This window comes from Phocoena phocoena, chromosome 15 (assembly GCF_963924675.1).
Source record: "Phocoena phocoena chromosome 15, mPhoPho1.1, whole genome shotgun sequence".
NCBI classification, from domain to species: Eukaryota; Metazoa; Chordata; class Mammalia; order Artiodactyla; family Phocoenidae; genus Phocoena; species Phocoena phocoena.
The window spans coordinates 9,280,798-9,301,219 of NC_089233.1; the positions used below are offsets into that span (position 1 = coordinate 9,280,798).

General features: G+C 59.7%; 1 protein-coding gene across 1 annotated transcript; it reads right to left on the reverse strand.

The window, feature by feature from the left end:
• Window positions 1-2,030: 2,030 nt before the first annotated feature.
• Window positions 2,031-20,068, reverse strand: MLXIPL (MLX interacting protein like). The gene is made up of 17 exons (XM_065892532.1): window positions 19,770-20,068; window positions 15,864-15,970; window positions 11,854-11,936; window positions 11,600-11,689; window positions 11,254-11,298; window positions 10,531-10,732; window positions 10,326-10,406; window positions 7,096-7,265; window positions 4,611-5,139; window positions 4,319-4,386; window positions 4,093-4,243; window positions 3,825-3,937; window positions 3,615-3,734; window positions 3,341-3,468; window positions 3,138-3,261; window positions 2,419-2,548; window positions 2,031-2,149 (listed from the first exon to the last, which is right to left on the reverse strand). The coding sequence occupies exons 1-17, from the start codon at window positions 20,066-20,068 to the stop codon at window positions 2,031-2,033; spliced, it is 2,559 nt and encodes an 852-aa protein (XP_065748604.1).
• Between the last annotated feature and the right edge of the window lie 354 nt (window positions 20,069-20,422).

The window sequence follows — 20,422 nt, forward strand, 5'->3', positions numbered from 1 at the left end:
TAAAAGCAGAAACTCTGAAGTAAGACAGTCTGGGTGGGCACCTCAAAAACTGTGCAAACTGGGCTTCTGGGGTGGCGCAGTGGTTGAGAGTCCGCCTGCTGATGCAGGAGACGCGGGTTCGTGCCCCGGTCCGGGAAGATCCCACATGCCGCGGAGCAGCTGGGCCCTTGAGCCATGGCCGCTGAGCCTGCGCGTCCGGAGCCTGTGCTCCGCAACGGGAGAGGCCACAACAGTGAGAGGCCCGTGTACCGCAAAGACAAAAACAAAAACAAAAACTGTGCAAACTTGGGCTAGTTAACCTCTCTCTGTCTCACTTTTTCATCTGTAAAGTGGGTACAATAGTAATCGTTATGATAAATCTTCCATCGCGTTATATGCCATGCACTGTAGTAAGTGCTTTATGAATAGTTACTCTTCAATTCTCACTGCAGGCCTATAGAGGCAGGTGTGGAGAGGATTAGTGGGTGAATATAAATAAAGTGCCTAGAATCGTGCCTGGCACGTGGTAAACACTAGATGACGGTGCAGTTACTCATGTTATCGTTATTATTATTCCACATGACTGAGGGAAAGTCAAAGCCCCCAGAAGACCGGCTCCTGTTTCTAGCCTGCAAATGTCTCCCCAAACATCTCCAGAGGTTTCTGAGCACGTGAGAGGGCTCGGACTCACCAGGCCTGAATGTAAGCTCCACGAGGAGAGGGGTGCTGCGGTGAACAGATTCCCCAGGGCCAAGACCATAGCTTGGTCTGTGGTAGGCCCTCAGGAAATATTTGTTAAATGAATCAATGAAAGGGAATTCTCCAGCGGTCCAGTGGTTAGGACTTGGCACTTTCACTGCATGGGGCACGGGTTCAATTCCTGGTCGGGGAACTAAGATCCCACAAGCCGAGCAGTGTAGCCAAAAATGAAAATTAAAAAAAGGGTCGACGAGGTATTGGGGCCATTTGCCCCAACTTCCAATCTGCAGTGTCAGTTCCTTCTAAGACATCCCGACCTGGTGGCCACCCACCCTCTGCTTGCACATCTCACGCAGTGAGGCCGTCACTACCCGCTAAGGCAACGTCCTCCTTCTGGATGGTTTGGATGGAAGGCCCTGTCACTTCCACTCTGGGGTCCCGGCTCTGCCCTCCTCCAACGTAGAAGGTGGTGAGCCTCTCTGAACCTCCCCCTGGCCACAGAGGATTTCCAGGCTGAGTGTCTGTCATCTCTCCCTTGACTCCCTGTGGCCTATTCACAACTCAGCCCCCAGAGGGATCCTGTTAAGAAGCTCTGTCTGATCTTCTTTCACCTCCACTCAAAACCCTCCAGGAGCTTCCAGCTCAGAGGACAAGCCTAAGGTCCCTTCACGGCCAGCGAGGCCCTCTACAAGGCCACCTCCCACTGCAAACCGCTCTCTTTCCATCCCAGAGTGAGAAACTCTGACAGTCCCTGGCAGTTTCTGTTTTTATTGGTCAAGAATTCTTTACAAAATCCACACACACTCATCCACACACGTACCAGATGCCTCCCCTGGCTTGGCCACCCCCTGCCCTGCTCTCTCCTGGGATCAGACCTTCCTGACCTCACTCGGGGATGCCATCCTGCAGCCCGTCCAGGCTACCAGTGGAGGAGCAGAGAGAAGGAACCTCCTCTTCTCCTTCCCGGCTTAGAAACAGAAGCCTGTGCCTGACCTGTGGGGGGAGCAGGTGGGAGTGACAAGGAAGCATCGTCCCCTTCCCTCTTTCAAACTCCCCGAGTTGCCAGCTTAGGCCCCCAAGCGCCACAGCTGCTAAGGCCTTGGGATCCTCTTCTACTTGAAGCTTCCCCGTCCCCATTTTGCAGACTGGAGAATGGAGGTCCAAAGAGGGAGGATGATCTCCCCAGGTCACAGCATTGTTGCTATAGTAGAGCAGGGACTGGAACTCAGTTCTTCCCGGCTCCCAGGAGATCAGAAGAAACCCTGCTTGACAGCCGGGACCCGGAGCAGGAGGGGAGTGCCCAGGGAGAGCAGCCCCAGGGCAGCTGAGTGAGCAGCACGGTCCGGCCAGCACTATACAGATTTGCCAAGGGTGCCCTCTGTGACCGCCCGTGTGGCTTGCTCGGGTATACAGTCCGGGTCCGTCAGGATACTGGTAGATGTACTCAGCTGGCGTAGGGAGTTCAGAACAGCTGGGAAGAGAGAGAGAGAGAGGGAGAGGCACTTTCTGGGGTCAGGGCCCTACCCTTGGATGCTGAAGACAAAGGGATCGGGGGAGGTACTAGTTAGCAAGACTGTCAGTCAGCCCCTCCTAGGATCCCTGTCTGCAGATGTCCTGGTGGCCCATCTGGGGGCATGGTGGGGATGGACAAAACCCTAGGCCACAGTGAAGACAGGCTCGACCTGGGGTCTGAGTAGGGTGGAACGCCCTGCCCTGAGGCTTGGCAGGTGGCTCACGTACTTGGTCGGAGAGCAGGCAGGGAGCAGTACTGGTCCAGCCAGGCCAGTGAGGTCTGGCGGAGGCTCTGCAGGCTTGCCGTAGACACCATCCCATTGAAGGATTCGAACAGAGGCCGGATGAGGACGCTGAACTGGACCCAGGTCAAGGAGCAGTTCTGTCGTCCAGCTGGTACCCTCACGCATTTCACATGTAGCCCTGACATCTGGCCACTGTCCAGCCTTGAACCCTAAGGACTCCTACTGTAGCCGCCCTCCCATACACTAAGGCCCTCCCAGCTCTCTGGCTCTCAGGCCCTTCCCCCAGCTCCTCCAGGACCTTCCTTCTGGGCTGGACTGTCCCCCATCCCTGGGCTTCCTGCCCTGGCTCAGTCAAGGGCTTGACCAGGTAAGGGAGTGAGAGATTCTATGTCTTCCCACAGGCCCACCCCAGTCATGTTACTCCAAGTTTAGGTTCTCCCAAACTGCCCCTGGGACTTTCTGAGGGCAGGGCTGTGGTCCCCTCACCCGGGGGGCTCCCCCTCAGTTTCCCTCTGCTCCCAGCCCATCACTGGGTAATGCTGCTGGCCAAGATGCCAGGGGCCTTGAAGGAGGGGGTAGAATCGGAGTCCTTTCCTCTGGGATCAGCTCTGAGACCCTGCCTGGCCCGGGGAGCGGAGCCTGTGTCGGGCCCAGCCTGGTCCGGCTGCAGCGCTCACCCCGCCACTGGCCGAGCGAGGATACTACCCAGAACTTCCAGTTATGCAGTGTGCGGGTCCGGACATAGTCATCGAACATGTCTCGCATTTGGTCGAACCGCTGGTGTGTGATGGGCACTCCCGTAGCAGGCAGCTGCTGCTGGCACAGGCTGGGGGCACGGGGCAGGTCAGGGCGGGGAGTCAGGCAGCAGGCCCCCTGGCCCAGCGCCTGCAGGCCCGCGCACCCACTTGATGGCGGCATTGAGCGCCTCGATCTGGTCCCGGAGCTGCTGGGCCTCCTCCTGCTGGGCGGCTCGCTCCTGCTGCAGCATGGCGATGTACTCGGCTGTCTTCTGCAGCGTGGCGGCTTTGCTCATCTACGGCAGCACCGTAGGGCCGGGCTCAGGGACTGGGGGTCCCCCGCCCTGGGACCCACTGAGGCACTGGGATGGGAGGAGGCAACCGGGTGTGTCCACGATGGGGCGCTGGGGCTCGGGGGTGCCAGCCTGGGCTGGAGACGCACCTTGAGGTTGGGCTGGGTGCTGAGCGTGCTCACCAACCCGTGCAGAGTGTCGAACCCCAGCTTGATGTTGAAGCGCCGCTTCTGCTCCGCAGAGATGTGTGTGATGCGCCGGCTTTCGGTCTGAGGGGGCAGAAGGCGGGGTGAGCCTAGAAGGGGGCGTGGGAGGGCCTGTGGGGAGCAAACAGACCTTAGGGTGAGAAACGGTGCCACCTTGTTGTCCAGAGGGCCCCGGCTTAGGATGCGTTGAGGGGAAGAGATGCACATGCTCAGCGTCCCCGGGCCCGGCAGGGAGTTGAGCTCCCCAGACAGCCGCCGCTCACCACCTGTGTCAGAGACAGACAGACCCACAGACAGACCAACACAGGGGAGAGGGTCCCATTTCCCTGGCCCTCTCATCCTGGCCCCAGATGTAGTCCCCCCTTCTTCCTCCCCCTCCCTCCCTCCCGCAGAGCTCCCCATCCCTGCAACCCCTCTTTACCGCTGGGTGCTGGGGGCGAGAGCCGCTCCGCTTTGGGGACAATCAGGGGCCTGGGAGGGGCCAATGTGGCTGGACCCGGAGGTGGTCGGGGCGGTGTAGGGGCCGGGGTCGGGGGAAAGAAGGTGCAGGGGAACTCGGGGGCTATCTCCTGCTGGGGTGGAGAAGGGCAGAGAGTCGGGGTGAAGCCCCGGGGTTCACCGCCACCTCCCAGTGCCCGCCATCTTACCGGGGACCCTGGGGACCGGAGGAGGGCGCTGGACACGAGCGCAGGTTCCAGGGCTTGCTCAGGCTTGGCTGTGCACAGACAGAACTGTGAGGGCTGCTGGGGTCCCCATCCCATCATCTCCCAAGACCCCGTCCCTCCCCTCCTCACTGCCCACACCGCTTTTGGGTTCAGGGCCCAGGTCCCTCATTCCTTGCCACCTGCCCTCCGGCTGAGCCTGCCCCTTAGCCTCCACCCTCTAATCCCACAGGCTCCCAGCTCCGCATCTGGTCTCCACGTCCCCTTCCCAGCTCACCTGCTGTGAGCAGCTGTGCGAGGCAAGGATTGTTGCCCCCGGCAGTGGCAGGGGCCAAGGTTGGGGGGCTGGGCCTCCGCCCCCTGGGGGACTGGGTAGGGGGCTTGCCTCTGGGCCGCGTGCCTTGGGGCACGGTGAAGTGAGGCCCCAACGGGGGCTCCGAATACCCCGAGGGTAGAAGGTCTAAGGGGAAGGGGGCGGGGGCAGGGCCTGGACCCAGCTGGGGGGTGGGTGCGAAGGCCGTGGGAGCAGACGGTGGGGACACTCCCGGGGCAGGAGGGACAGGAGGGAAAGAGAATCTGGGAGAGAAGACAGGCTCCTCCTGCAGCATAGCAGGCAGTGGAGCCAGGGGAGGGAAAGGGGGTGGGGCACAGGGCTCCAGGCCAAGCCCCTTGGCAGGGCTGGGGTATTGGAGGAGGGGTGGGCGTGCGGGAGTGGGTGGGAGCTTGGGCTTGGGGTCTTCAGGAAGGAGGAAATCAGAGCTCAGGAAGGCACTGGAGTCCAGAGGGCCAGGGCAGCTGCTCCGAGCCTGGTTGGGGGACAGAGAGCAGGGGAGAGAGCTAGCCTTTCTGAGGCCTCCCAGGCAGCCTCTTGCCCTGCCTGAGCTCTGGACTGGGCACTGGGAGAGTTGGGAGAAATGGTCCCTGGCCTCAGACACACACCCCAGGAAAATTATAATCTAATGAGGGGAAAGAGTGGAACCCATTCATGCACAAATTAGGCATGAGAAAGAGCATCAATCTTCCTGCCTGCCCATTCGTTCACCAAATAACTTACCAACCCATCCATCCATATCCATCCATTCACCTACCTATCTATTCTCTCATCTATGAGCTAGCTCATCTACCTACATTTCTACCAGCCTACCAGGTATTAACCCATTCACCAATCCATCCAACCACCTATACTTCCTTCACTCACCCACCAACCCACCCATAGTCCATCCATCTATCCACCATCTGTATATTCACCAGCCGCACATCCATCCACCAGCCCATTTATTGATCCACCAAACTACTTACTCATTTACAAATTCATCCACCAGCCCATCCATCCAACCAACCACTCACCTACCTATATACATGTACCAACCTGTAAGCATCCACCCCCATCTACAACCCAGTGATCTATTCTCCAACACACCCATCCATCCACACACCCACCCATCCACACACTCATCCATCCACACACCCATCCATCCACACACCCATCCATCCACACACTCATCCATCCACACACCCATCCATCCACACACCCATCCATCCAACACACCCGTCCATCCACACACCCGTCCATCCACACACCCGTCCATCCAACACACCCGTCCATCCACACACCGGTCCATCCACACACCCATCCATCCACACACCCATCCATCCAACACACCCATCCGTCCACACACCCATCCGTCCACACACCCATCCGTCCACACACCCATCCGTCCGCACACCCATCCGTCCACACACCCATCCGTCCACACACCCATCCATCCAACACACCCATCCGTCCACACACCCATCCGTCCGCACACCCATCCGTCCGCACACCCATCCGTCCACACACCCATCCACCCACACACCCATCCACCCACACACCCATCCGTCCACACACTCATCCATCCACACACCCATCCATCCACACACCCATCCGTCCACACACCCATCCGTCCACACACCCATCCGTTCTCACACCCATCCGTCCACACACCCATCCGTCCACACACCCGTCCGTCCACACACCCATCCATCCACACACCCATCCACACACCCGTCCACACACCCATCCGTCCACACACCCATCCATCCACACACCCATCCGTCCACACACCCATCCATCCACACACCCATCCGTCCACACACTTGCTCACTCATTGGGCAGCCGTTTACCCAGTGCCGTTAAGGTGCTTGAACTGCGCTAAGTATGAGAAGATGCAGCGGTGAGTAAAGCATAGCCCTTCCAGCAAGGAGCTCACAGTCTAGTCAAGGAGAGACCTCTCAAACAATGAACTATGCTAGTGCCTGAGAAGTCTGATAACGGAGGGAAAAGGCAACTATCCTAGCATCACGGGGGCAACGTCTGAAGTGGGCCTGGGAGTTCCTGAACCAAAATGATGGAGTCACTGCTTCCTAAATGCACACGCTCAGCTTCGGCCTCCATGCTTCCGTTCCTGCTTCTCCTCCCCTCTACTGATCTCTTCTTCTGCCCAAACCCAAGTCATTCATTAAGGCCCAGAACTCCCCCCTCTTCCAGGAAGTCTTCCACAAGCAGCCCAGCTCCACGCTCCTCTGTCCTCAGGCTCCCCCCCAACCATCTTGTCAGTTCTGCTTCACGAGGGTCTTTCCTCCCCAGCTGAACGGTGCCCTCCTGGAGGCCACAGATGGGGTCTTTCTCCCCCTCCAGCCTCTCTTGTTGGACTGAGCATACTCAGGAAGTACCCTGAATACCTCCGAGGTGTGGGCAGGTGAGCTGGGCAGGGTGAGCTCACCTGTAGGCGGTTATGTCCCGAGAGGTGGATCATGCCCGAGCAGGCAGAGGGCACCTCCGAGCCCAGGATCCCACTGCTGAGGACAGGGTCAGCCATGGGGCCGAAGCTGGGGGGCTCCAGGAAGCTTGAGGGTGTAGGTGTCTGTGGGGGGCGGTAGTTGGTGAAGAAATCTGTAATTCAGACACACAGGGTGGCAGCTGTCAGGGCTAAGGTCGTGGCTGGAAGCAGCAGGCTGGCCCTGTCCCCAGGCTGGGCTGGCAGTGGGGTGGGGGCCGGCGAGGGAGGGGGGGCCTTCCACAGGAGATTGTGAAACTGGGAGAGTTTCTGTCTCACTCAGGGGAAGCCACAGCAGAGGCTCTGGTGGGATGGGCCTGAGTGGGAGACAGCAGGGGGATGTGCGGGGGTATCAGTGGGACACCCCAGGAAGCAGCCTTCCCACCGAGCCCCAAAACTGGCTCCAGAGGCCCCCCCTTCCCCACCCCCAGCCTGGGAATCCCAGGCCTTGTCTGCTTCTGTTACCAGCTCTGCTGGGGACGTGGTGGGGTGGGGTGGTACTGGTACTGGAGACTACCGGGGAGGGAAAGGGTGGGGTCCAAGGGGAGGAGGTCTAGGATGGGGAAAAGGGCATCATGGCGTCAGGAGTTCACGGAGTGAGTTAGGGGTGAGAGGGGTCAGAAGGTCAGTGGGTCTGGGACAAGTCGGGTTTGCTGGAAGGTCAATGGGTAGGGCTACAAGGACAAAGCTCAGGAGTGTGGGTGAAGGGACTAAGGGGGGTCAGAGCAGGGGTCAGAGAGTGGGCTCAGAGCGGGGGCAGGAGTGAGGGGGTGCTGGAAGGCCTGGAAGAGCTGGCGGGGAGCGGGGCAGCCAGATTGTTCGAGGTGCGGGTTGTGTAAGCCCCAGGCTATTCTGGTTTTGGGAAGCAGCTGCCTGGGGCCTAACCACATCCCGGGCCTGGGTGCGCCCGCCCGCCCGCTGCCTTCCGGGCACCTTTCTCTGACCCTGAGCAGCCTCCTGTCTGCACCAGCTCCCAAGGCCTCCTGGTCTGGTCTGACGCGACCCTACTGGCCTTGGATGGACCCCAGCCCCCTGGCCAAGACAGGTGGTCAGGCCTTTCTCCCGGGGGCCCCCTCGAAGGAAACTCAGGAGTGGGATAAGCCAGCACCAAACCTCGAGCCTGACCGGGTCTTATCTGTGCATCTCATGTGACTGGGGGCGCGTGTGCTGCTGGATGGCCGGCTCTGCGTGTGTCAGTCTCATGTAGCACCTGTCTGTCTGCCTCCCTGTGTGTCGGTCCCACTGTCTGGAGCTCTGTCTGAGTCCGCGTGCACCTGCCCTGGTGTGAGGTGCTCAGTGTGTACATGTCTGTCCTGTGCCCACCTCTGTGTGTGTCTGTGTGTCCTTCTCGGCCACAAGGTCTGAAGGGATCTTCTTGCTGTCCTCCTGCCTCCCTTCCACAGAAGGACTGGGCGGCAGCGGGTGAGCGGCTGCCGATCCTCCACCCCCGGCCCCCAGGGACCACGGGCCTCATCACGTAGCCCCGGGATGCTCAGGGCCACAGAGCAGCTGCTGCTCACCGTGCCGCCCACTCCCCAGAACCCGGTGGGGCTCACAGAGCAGCAAGCCCAGCCCAGCCTGAGTCACCACGTCCCCTCACCACGGCGTGTCCCCACCCCATGCCCGCAGAAGGCACTTCCGAGTCCCAGCCACCCGCGGAGCCCTCCCACCCTGTCGCCCCCACTGACCTGCCATCCCCTGGCTGAGCCCCTCCCCCATCCGGTGCTTCCCCGAGTGGCCCTCAGCCAGCCTCTCCCTGCTCCCTGAGCCCCTCCACCAAGCCCCCTCCCTCCACAGGGTTATGGCCCCCTCACTAGGTTTCCTCTCAAGTGAGGAGCTCTTGGGGACCAAGCGGCAGCCCTGACGGCCCTGGCGCTCCCTGCCCTCCCAGTTCACAGGGCGCTTAAGGGGGCCACACTAGCCGCCTCCCCTGTGCGACCCACACCCCCTACTGTAGGTTGCCCTCGCTGGCCCCCACTCTGGCAGCCACCCTGAGCTGAGAGAAGTCGCTTCCCAGCCCCGGTCGATCAGGTTTTGCCCAGAGCCCGGGTATGGGGGGCAGCGGCTGGGCTCCTACCTGCGGCAGGGGTCTGTGTGCCCAGACGGGGCTGCTGCCCTCCCAGGCTGGTCTGCTCCCAGGGCACTGCCATCAACACTGCTGTCCCCGCAGCCCCCAGCCCCCACCCAGGCAGGCATGGGGGTGGTTCCTCATTCCCTCGTCCCCGCCCCATAGGCTTCCACCTCTTAACTGACAGGCCCAGGACCCTGCCAGTCAGGAAGGAGTGGAGGGGTCACCCAATGCAAGCCTTTATCCCAGGAACCCCCTTTCTGCACCCAAGGCCTCAGCTGAGACAGGCTGAGCCTCCATGTCTGACCCCCAGCACGGCTCCGGAGCCCCCTAAGTGTGTGGCTATCAGCAGCAGTCTCCAAGGTCTACAGCTAAGTGAAGAAAGCAATGCGAGAAACAGGCTGCTACAGAGACAAGAAGAGACATTGGTCCACATGTGTTATATAGACATGATATCTCTGGAGGGACATGAGAAAGCAGCGACTGGTGGCCCTGGGGTTCAGGAGAGGGAGCCAGAGCCAAGGCCTACTTTAAAGGGCTACTTTAAAGAATGCTTTGTAAGATATGATTCCTGGGATTTTCTTAAAAATAACATAGGAGGGGAGAATTGGATGAGGTCTAGATGAGATAAGAATGGCCAAGAGTTGATAAATGTTGACGTTGGTGAGGATTCCATGAGGGTCAGTGAACTCCTCTCTCTCCCTACCTGTGTGTATGCTTGAAATGTTCTTTAATAAATAGTTTTTTTAATGAATTATATAAATACTGATAAATAGACCCAAACAAAGGAGAGCCATCAAAGACCCTCTCTCCCCTGAGAGAGTCCCAGCATCTACTGCTCTCCTGGGAACTCCCCAGAGCCTGCAGCTTCGACGCTCCTGGTCCCCTGTCCCCTGCTAGGTACCCTGTCTGGCTTGCTCTCACCTGAGGCCACGGCACCTGCATCCCAAGGCCAGACAAAGGGAGACCAGGAAGATCCCTCAGAAATCACCCAGATCATCCGCCCTCCCAGAGGGGCCTGGGACTGGCCTGAGGTCTCAAGCGTACTGGGGCTTTCCTCCCACTGACCCTGACCATCCACTCACCCAGGAGGAGGGGCCTGCCCCACCTGAGATCTCCATGAAGTCATCCAGGCTGGGCTGCAGAGGCGTCAGGTCTGGCTGGATCATGTCAGCGTTGCCAACATAGGCTGGAGGGGGCAGTGGTGACGTCAGCAGCATCGGGCAGGGCGGCGTGGGGGCACCCATGCCTGGCCATCCTCCCTTGGCTGCATGGATCCCCTCAGGCCTCCCTTTCCTGGCGCAGCCCCTCACCGTCCTCGGGGGGCAGCTGCAGGGGTGTAGGGCCGGGCTGAGTCATGGTGAAGAGTGTGTCGGAGATGTCGGACAGAAAGCAATCGAGATCTAGAAGCTGCCGCCCGCCGGTCTCCTCCTCTGGGCCCGCCAGCAGGACGGGCACCACGCTGGTGAAGAGCTGCTCGCACCATCGCTCCGGTGGCTGCCACGCCCCTTCCACCTGAGGAGACAGAGCTGTCAGCAGCCCCGGGTGGGCTCCACTGCCCTACTCCTTCCCAGTCTGGAGACACAGGGGTCTCCCACCGCCCCCTGCCTGGGGGATGAAGTGGTCAGCCATCCAGGGGGCCTCTCTGCATACAGCCCCTCCTCTCCTCTCTCCGGTGGACCCAGTTTGCTGCCTGAAAGGCTAGGGTCACCCCACTGGCCTCCAACAACTCCTCCCAGGAGAGAGGCTGGGGTGGCCTGCTGAAGAGATGAGGGTCCCTTCCTGCCCCTACACTTTTCCCTGCTTGGGTCCCCAGTTCTTAGAGCCCCATGCTTCCCCACCACTTGCTTAGTGAACCAGAAGGCTTGGGGTCTTCCACCACTGCGCTCCAATGCTGCCCTTCCCAAGAGGAGAAAAGCTCAATTTAATCAACCAGAGGACACACCCACTCCACTCACGTCCCACCCTCACCCCACCACCACTGCCTCGCCCACCCAGAGGGAAGCATCCATTCTCTGGGTCCAGGGAGCACCCACCTGCTTTGGGGCCAGGAGATCCCCTTCCCTGCTGGACTTACGGAGCTGCAGGAACACACAAAGGTGGACACTGGATCCCTTTCCGCTCCTCCATCGCTCCCCGCCAAGGCCTCCCTACTCACTAGCTCCCCCAGATCAACCGGATCCCTCACTTCCCCTCGGAAGCTCTTTGGCCCTGGGAGGTAAGGAGGTTGCGAGGAGGCCCTGTGGCCACTGGGTGGCGCTGTCGGCCTGGGTCTTAATGGAGGACAGGGTCGGGGTTGGGGTTGCGGGGGGAAGCCCTCCGGGGCTCTTGCAAGAGAGGCCGTGGCCAGAAGTCGCAGGGGAAAGGGCCCCCCCCACTGACCCGCTTCTTGTAGTAGATGCGCCACTTATGGTACTCGCGCATCACCACCTCGATGCGCCGCTTCCAATAATTCCCCTCCAAGACGACGGCCTGAGGAGGGCCGGATAGGGGACTCAGTGCGAGGGGTGGCACTGACCCCACCCCTCACCCAGTCTCCCTCTGGGCCAGCCCCTCCCGTTCAGCATGAGGAGTGATGGGCAGGAGGGGCCTGGCTTGGTGGGGCGGCAGGTGGTTGGTCCCGTGGTCTCAGCTACCTCCGGTTTCCGGTGCTCATCAGCCTCAGGCCCCTGCAGGGGGGTCACGAAGCCACACACGGGGCTCTTCCTCCGCTCCACATCTGAGAGAAGAGCGCCAGGTCAGGGGTGTCCAGCTTCCTCATCTCCCACTCCAAGGGGACTGGGACTCAAGTGCCACACTATGAAATCCTGCTTGGCCTTCCATGCTCTGATTAAGTGCCACCTCCTCCAGGAAGCCTTGCTGCCTGCTCTAGCTCTCCCAGATCTCCCTGTTCTATGAGACCCTGTAAAACAAACCTCCCACAGCCCATCTGCCCCATTGGGAGCCTAGTAGGTGCGCAGGCAATGCTTGCTGAATGGCATTGTTGGGCCACACGAAGTTAATTGCCCCAAGAAGGTCCTGGTCAGGCTGGCGGGCTAGAGGTCCAGAGCCCTGGTCCCCTGCTTCAGGATACCCAATTCCATCTGAGAGCCACCGCTGGCCCACTTCAGGCCACCTGCCTGAGCCCTTTCTCTGCCTCCTCCACTCCCATCCCTGTCTTCAACCTTATCTCTCTCCAGGCTCTTTTTTGGCCTATAAACAAATTCCAGGCTCTCCTTTACCTCTCAAACCTTCCCCTTCCTTTGCTTCCCAACAAGCTAAATTTCTTCCCATCACCCCTTTGCTTTCCTCCCAGACTCTGGCAGACCTGTCACTCACCACATCCACCTCTGCCCTCCCAGTTGCATTGTCACCTCCAGTACCTCAGCATCTGCCCGCACACCCACCCCGCTGGCCCAGCTCCTGAACTCGAGGCTCTGGCCCTCCCCAGTCCTGTCCTCCGAGACCTTGGCTGCAGGGCACCCTCCTCCTCCCTAAGCCCCGGGAACCTTCCCTCTGTTCTCCTACCTCCCTGACCACTTTTCACTGGCCCTTCTGCCAGGCCCACTCCCCCTAGCCTCTCTCACCCTGCTCCTTTCCAGTTTCAGACCCATCTTCCAGCTGCCTGGGGAACCTCCATTAGGAAGTCTCAAAACATCACTCTCAGACGTTTGGGAACTTCCCTCCCAAGCCCAAGCCTCCTCTGGACTGCCAACACTGCCTCCCAGTCTCCCAGCTCCCCACCGTCTCCCAGTGTCCCCATCTAATCCTTGGACTAACCCTCTCATTCCCAAGGGTGTGTGGCATTTCTTCCACCGTCTCCTACCCTCCATATTCTCACTGTTCCCCCTGGTCTGGTGTCATTTCTCGCCTAGACCTCCCTGACTCCAGCCTCATGCTCTCCAGCCCATCTTCCTGCTGCGGCCAAGTCAATTCTTCCTAAAGGGCAGTACAGGCCTAAACCCCTCCATGGCTCCCTGAACCTCCAGGATAAAGCCCACACCCCTTAGCTTGGCTTCCAAGCCCTCCGGGACTGGCCCCACTGCTTCTCCTGCCTTTCCATTGCCTTCATATGCCCCACCTTGAAGCCAGACCCTAACCACCCCCCCACAACAGCCCTCTGGTTTTATTCTACGTGGAGTGCCCTTCCCTTCCCTCTGCCTCATCAGTCTGCCCTCCCATCAGGATAGCCTAGGGCTGTTCCTGTTCTAGGAAGCTTTCCCTTGTCTGAAACCCCATGGTCCCATGTGCCTCACTTTCTACCCTGCCTTGGCCATTTCTCTACATGCTGGCCTCTCCGTTGGGAGTGAAGGCAGAAGCTGTTGCTTTTAGCCCCAAATCCTTAAATCTGGCACAGAGCTTGGCACACAGCAGTCCAGGCTGCGTGGACTCCTGGGGGTTAGAGCAAGGAGGATCTCAGAGTATCTGTTCCTGGCTGCCTAGTTGAGGATATGAGCACCAGGAAAGACTGGGCTTGCCCAGGGCCCCCAGAGAGTCAGTGCTGAGCAGGCCTGGTCAGGCTCTGCCCTCCCCCACTTGGCAACCCTGTGCTCTGGACAGAAGGGCAGGGATCACGTGGCTTCCTAGAGCTGGGACATGCTTTATTTAACAATGAGAAGTTCATCCATTCATGCAGCCTCCTAGGCCCTTGCACCTATGCTGGGATAGATGCTGGGACAGGGGATCCATGAATGAATCGGGGATGAATCTCCCAGCCTAGTGGGAGAGACAGGAAAGCACACACATCACCTGAGCTAAAGCAAGGTGGAGAGTCAGCTCATGAGAGGTGCTCTGGGATATCTGAGGAAATCAAGATGACTTGGGGGTGTGGAAAAGGGCTCTTGGAGGTCAGGAGCCTGCCGAAAGGGTGGGGGTGTGAGGGGGAGGAGCCAGGCAGCCCTCCAGCAACCCCACTCCTCCCCCTTTCCTGAAGCCTCCCTTCAAACCTTCCGTGTTCAGGGAGGAGGAGTCCTGACATTGGTTAGAGGCCTGCTGTTGCTATTATCGCAATAATAGTAGTAAATCCCAGCAGCTCACCTTCAGGGAGCCCTTGCGTGTTTCAGGCCCTGTGCTGAGATACAGACCATCTATCTCGCTGAAAGCTCACAGCAAACCTCAGCAATAGGATCTATTATGATTCCCACTCGACAGATGAGCAAGCACCAACTGGGGGAGGCTAGGGACTTGCCCAAGGTCACACAGCTAGGGTGTGCTAGAACTTGACTCAACCTCCCTCTGACTTAGAACTTGGGGTCCTTCCATCAACTTGTGCCACAAGCTGGGTGAGGACCCCTGGGTGGCATCAGAAATTCCTTCTGCAGAGAGAAGGGTCTGCACCCCATCCAGGTTTGAGGGGAAAGGGTAGAGGGTGAAAGCTTGGGGTGGGGTGGGAGGGTGAGGGAGTTAGAGACACCCCCCCACCCCCACCCCCACCCCCGCCTATCAGCTTCCTGGTTTGGGCAGGGCCCGTCCTTAACATTCTCAGGCGAGGGCTGGAAGCCAGCCAGCTGGGAGCAGTGGAAGGAGCGCTGGGCTGAGTTGCAGAGCCCTGAACTCACAGCCAGTCATAGCTCTGCTCCTTTTATGCTCAGTGACCCTGAGTAAGTCACTCGCCTTCTGGGTCTCACTTGCTCATCCATAAAATGGGGGTGATAAAACCTATCTCCCAGGGTTGCTAGGAAGCCTTAAATAAGATGATTTAGGAAAGTGCCAGGCACAAAGATGAATAGAAACCAAAAACAAACAAACAAAAAAACCCCACTTGTTTTCTCTGCTTGAATGGAATCCAGTGGGGCCACTACAGAGAATACCGTGTGTGGTCCCTCCTACGCTGTGTGTTCCCAGCTCAGCGCAGCCTTTGATCCTACAGGAGGACCTTACTGAGCTGGACAAGGTCCAGCACAGGTCTCTCAGCCTCTGCTACCCTGCCATGGGGAATAGGTGGGTTTTGTATCCCCAAATGAATGACCGTGACCTCCTCAAGGGTACATCGGATTCAACCATCATTTATTAAGCACCAACTTCGTGCCAGCCCTGTTCATACCCGTTATCCCCATGCCAGCCATCAAAGTTAGGACTCTTGGCCTCATTTTATAGATGAAAAAATGGGTTCAGAGAGGTTAGACAACTTGCCTGCAGTCACACAGCCAGCAAGGGGCAGAGACAGGGTGGGAAACCAGCTCTGGGTGACTCCAAGACCAGAGTCCCTTCCACATGGCCTCTCTGGGCCCCCTCCCCCCAAATCTCCATGGTGGGGAACCTAAGGACATCAGTGGAAGGCTGGTAGAGACCCACCAGGATCTGAGTTTCCCTTTCGCAAAGGGGTGCGATTGGCCCGGATAGTATTGAGCGCCTCTTTCTACCCTGGCATTCGAGGCACCTGACTACACGAATGGGATGCAGGATGGGCCTTGAACTGTTCCCCAAATCTCAGCTCACTTTAGGACTTCCGAAGGGTGACCCCTGCTGTGTCCAACTTCACAGTGGAGAGCGCCCTTTGGGACACATCCCCCAAGACCCTCTGGGTTTAGAAGCTGTTGAGGGGTCCTGATGCTGGGGACCTGGCCTCCCCCAAAGCTCTCTGTGGCTGCTGGCCCTGAGGGCCCTGGGGGTTTCCGGGGCAGCCCCTTTGCCAGCCCTCCTGCTGGGGCCTGTGGTGCCCACTCACACTGGATATACCAGGCCCTCCAGATGGCGTTGTTGAGGCGGATCTTGTCCCGGCACAGCAGCTGGAGGCCTTTGAAATTCTTCCACTTGGGAGAAACCAGCTTGCCACTGTCAGAGGGAGAGGGATGGGTCAGGGGGGGCGTGGGGAAAGGGGATGGTTGGAGGGGGCTGGCTCCACTTTCTTCCCATGCACGAGGCGCTCATCTATGGTGGGCAACTTGATGGACACCCCTCCCAAATCCTGCCCCTCACTCTAACCTGCCTGAAATGTCTACCCTGAGAGGCAGACCTTTAAAATACTCTCCCAGGTCCCCACTTGGGGCCTCTGTGTTCTTTGGTGAGACCTGCTGAAATCTGTTTAGCAGCTCAGGTGTCAGAAAGACAATGCCCATTGGCCTCACAGGCATCTATCTCACAGGCTGGGTAAGGAGGGTTTTCGCCTGTTTCTTCCTTAAGGAAACTGAGGGTCAAGAAACGAAGGGGACATGCCCAAGGTCACATGACATGATGGAGACTCACTCAGGACCTGTGGCTTTTTCTCCACCAGTCTCACTGGCCCCCTTAGGCCTAGGGGATGGGTAAGGTTTGTCTGAGTAGAGACGGAGCCTCTTCACCAGAGGCAGCCTCCAAGCAGCCAGCCACTGCCTTTTCACTGCCCTTCTGGTGTCTGCCCAGCCCAGAATCCCAGGATGGCAATCTGGACTGACCTGGAAGGTGCACCCCTTCCCAGGGGTGTGTGCAACACAATAGCCACCAGGGCCCACCTAAAGGAAGGCAGCTAGGATGGTGGAGTGATGGGCAGGGGGCACCTTGACCCTAACCCTGACCCTGACTCTAACCCTAGTAGTCAATCAAATCCATGAGACGGAAGGGCTCTACCAGGTGAGGGGCTTGACTCTCAGGGTCCTGATGGGCACAGGCCAAGTCTGCCACCCCCGGGGAGCTGGCCTAGGAGGTCAAGATGTTCAGGGTCTTAGACCCCTGCTGGCCCCTCCCCCGCTCCTCAGGAGTCACAGGCTGGGTTATGCATGAGTCCCCTCTGGCCCTTGCTCACATGGAAGGCTGAGGCCCCAAGGCTTAGTCTTTCAGAACTCCAGGCCTGCTCTCTCCAGGGCCCTCTCCCAGTTCCTGGGGGTAAGGGGCAGGTGGGTGGCAGTCTGGCTCCTGCAGCCCCTTGAGTGCATGGGTCACTGGGTCCCCTCTACTCTCTGGTCTCCAAGCTCCTATGTTTGCTCTGGGGTTGGGGGGGGGACTGCTACCCCCAGGCACAACAGGCCTCATTACCCAAATAGAGCACATGGCCCAAGCACCCAGGCCCGCTGGCTGGCCCCTTTCCCTCCTAAGTCAGATAAACACCATCTGTCTAGAAGGGAGACATGGAGTAGGGGCACTCTGATACCTCCTGGGCCAGCTTCTTCTGTGGCACCTGGGGGCACTCCTGAGTTTGTTGCCCCAGCCTGTATCCCAGCAACCTCCCAGCCCACTCTGATCACCCAGCGCCCTACCCCCAGCCTGCCTGCCCTCCCTCCTCCATTTCCCTGCTGAGGCTACAGCGTTTTGTGGCCAGGCAGGGCTGGGGGAGGTGAGACAGTGACATCCACGCCCAGGAGGAAAGGATTTGGTCTGTGCTGGGCCTGTTGGCTGGGAGGGGAGGAGAGGGGCCCAGCCTGGAGCCAAAAGCCTGTGACCAGGGTTCAAGGGATTCTTACGAGCAATAGAAATTCTGGGAATCTTGGGGATGGGATGGAGAAAACTCAGAACACCCCACCCTCCCCTGCCCACACACACATATCTACCTTGTGGAAATTTCCCAGGAAATTTCCTTAGAGTCCTGCTTGTTCCACCTCACTCCTGAGGCCATTCTTTCCATAGCTAGCCAGCTCTGACCATGAACAAGTGTTTTCTTGGAACTTCCAGAACCTGCCTCCCTGAGGGTTCCACCCGCAGAACCGTGGAACACGGGCCTCCTCCCAGTGCAGCAGTCCTCTCTCTGCCCATACAGCCCTGCTGAGGGTGAAAGCTGGTCAGACGTCTACAGGCTGTTCTCCGGGTCAAGCTGGCCAGTTCTTCCTGGCACCTCTGGACTCCTTGCCTTGCTGTCCCTGCCCATCTCCTTACTCTCTTGGGATACCCCAGCTTCCATAATCCTCTCCCCTCCAAGGAACCCCTACAATTAGGGGTCTTTAAGGGCTAAAACACTGTCCCAGTCTGAGCCTCAGTTTTTTCCTCTATGGGGGAACTCAAAGACTCCTCTGATACTGAGCCACTACCATCCCTGGCACTTAGGACCCCACCCGGGGCGGGCCACAGAGGTTGAATATTCTGGGAGTTTAGGGAGAAAGCCCAGCCCTCTCTACCCCAGCTGCCCCTGAATGGGGTCACATCAGCTTCCAGTCAGCCTCCTAGTGTGGGCGGTTCTTGGAGTGTGCTCTGCCCCCTGCCTTGCCATTTCCCCTGAGCCTCCTCTTTTGGTCACTGTGGTCTGAGATAGGGGCATGGGCCAGCCCAGGCAGAGCACTGTGTAATGTAAAGCAGAAAGCTTAAGTTGGGAATGGATGGGAAAAGGGGGACCCTGGGGGAGTCTGGGGAGCAGGGGTGCCCAAATCTGGTGTACCGTGACCTTAGATGCCCTTTCCCAGGAGGTCCCCTGATGTCCGAGGAGGGGCGGGAGGAAGGGATGGGAATTTGAACTTTCCACACAGGTCTGGCGCTCTGGATGATCAGATTGCAACACGACCTGGGCCCGGGGCCAGAGCGTGTGGGCCAAGGTTACAAAGCGTCCAGCCAATGGAGTCGAGGCTGGGCGCCACAGTGGGGGGTGGGCAACACTTTTCCCCAACCCCCACCCCAGCTCTGGATCCCAGTCAGAGCAAGTGCAGGTCTGTAGCCAGCGGTTCTCAGAAGAGGAGGAGGAGCCGCAGAGGAAGAGGAATATTTACACAGAGAAAAGATCAAGGCTGGCCGATCCCCCTTTCTCCCCTACGGTTCTCGGTTGATAATTTATCCTGGTCCCTCCGCTCCGGGGAACTTTGCTCTCCGGGGCACTGAGCCAGGACCCCGGTTCGCGCCCTCCCCTGGGACACAGGAGTGGAGCTGGGGCCGGGCGCGGCCGGCGTGCTCTGCGACGCGCCAATCAGGGGTCCCAGGCAACATTAGGCGCTCAGCCTCGCGTGGCGACCCGGGTGGGCGAGGCCACGCCGCCCGGAGACCAGCCCCGCGCGGCCTGCAACACCCACTGCCGGACCACGGCTGGGAAACTAAGAGTTGCGCCCCTCTGGGCCGGCCGGGGCACTCTCCTCCCGCCACCCTCGACCTAGCTGGTCAAGAACAGGTGTCCCGGCAATTGAGGGGTGCAGGGGGGACGAGAGACTGGGTTTCAGTCGACGTTGGCTATGAATTGGGACAACATGGGCGCGAGGTGTATCGCGAGGGTGCAAGACTAGAGCGGGCCTGGGCGGGGACTGCTGCGTAGGGAGCGGAAGGCTGCAGGTTGTCCGGTGGAGTGGCCCCCGGAGTGGAGGGTGGGAATGTTAGGATGGCCTAGGGTCCTGGGAGCGCAAGGGATGCCCTGGGGGCATTCTTTGGGGGCAGAGGGGTCGGGACGGGAGAGAGAGGCCCGCGGTGGGCCTACGGAGGTCGAGGTGGAGGGCAGGAGATCCCAGCCTTAGGGAAGGGGGTCTTGGTGCTGAGGAATGGGAACCAGGAGGCGCGCAAGCATGTCGGGGGCCAGTGGGCTGGGCCGGGGTCAGAGGACGCTCCGGGCTGGGGAGAGGAGGGTATCCAGGATGTCGCCGGAGTCTCTGAGAGCAGCCGGGACCAAGGCTGGGGGCCGGGTGGGGTGTCCGGGGCCCCAGCGCGCGGTTCCGCCATGGAGGGCCGAGGTCGTCGGCCCCGAAGCCCCCCTCACCTGTAGGCCAGGCTCATGCACTCGAAGAGGCGGGTGAGTGTGGGGTCGATGCTGCGCGGCCCGAAGTCGGCGAGCCCCAGGGGCCCCTCCTGGTCGCGCCGCCGGGTCAGCGAGTCGCTGTGCGGCGACGACACCATGAAGTGACCGCTGTGGATGACCTGCGAGCGGAGCAGCCCACCTGCGCTGCGCCGGGTACTTGGGTCCTCCGAGTCTGTGTCTGAGTCCGAATCCGGGCTGGGGACGACCCGCGGGCCCTGCAAGCCCGCGACCAGACCCGCCAGCGCTCCGGCCGTGGCCATAGCCGCCGCCGCCTCTCCTGGGCTAGGTGCAGCTGCCCGCGCAGCCCTTGGGGCCAGGCCGGCTCATTAGCATAGCCCCGCCCCCACCACGATAGGTCGCTTGAGGGGCGGGGCCTCATGGCGTGTGGGCGTGGACGGGGCTGTCTTAAATTAGCATAATCAATGCGCCAGGTGTGAGAACGCTGGCCTGGAGCTCCCGCGGGTCTAGAGTTTGGAAGAGGAGGAGGTCCCTATGTCCCCTCCCGTCTTTCCTTATGCTGTGACCACTTGGAGTCCTGGTGGAACCGCCCCTACTTCACCCAAAAGGGGTCTCAAGAAGAGTCGTTCACACCTGAGCCAGAAAGCGCCTCAGTG

Bases quoted from the DNA above. Each gene is read 5' to 3' on its own strand.
- MLXIPL (XM_065892532.1), bottom strand. From the start codon at position 20,068: ATGGCCACGGCCGGAGCGCTGGCGGGTCTGGTCGCGGGCTTGCAGGGC. The intron at 11,690-11,853 runs GTAGCTGAGACC...GGCCCTCCTCAG, and splicing joins ATGAGCACCGGAAACCGGAG to GCCGTCGTCTTGGAGGGGAA. The intron at 11,299-11,599 runs GTCAGTGGGGGG...GTGTTCCTGCAG, and splicing joins GCATCTACTACAAGAAGCGG to CTCCGTAAGTCCAGCAGGGA.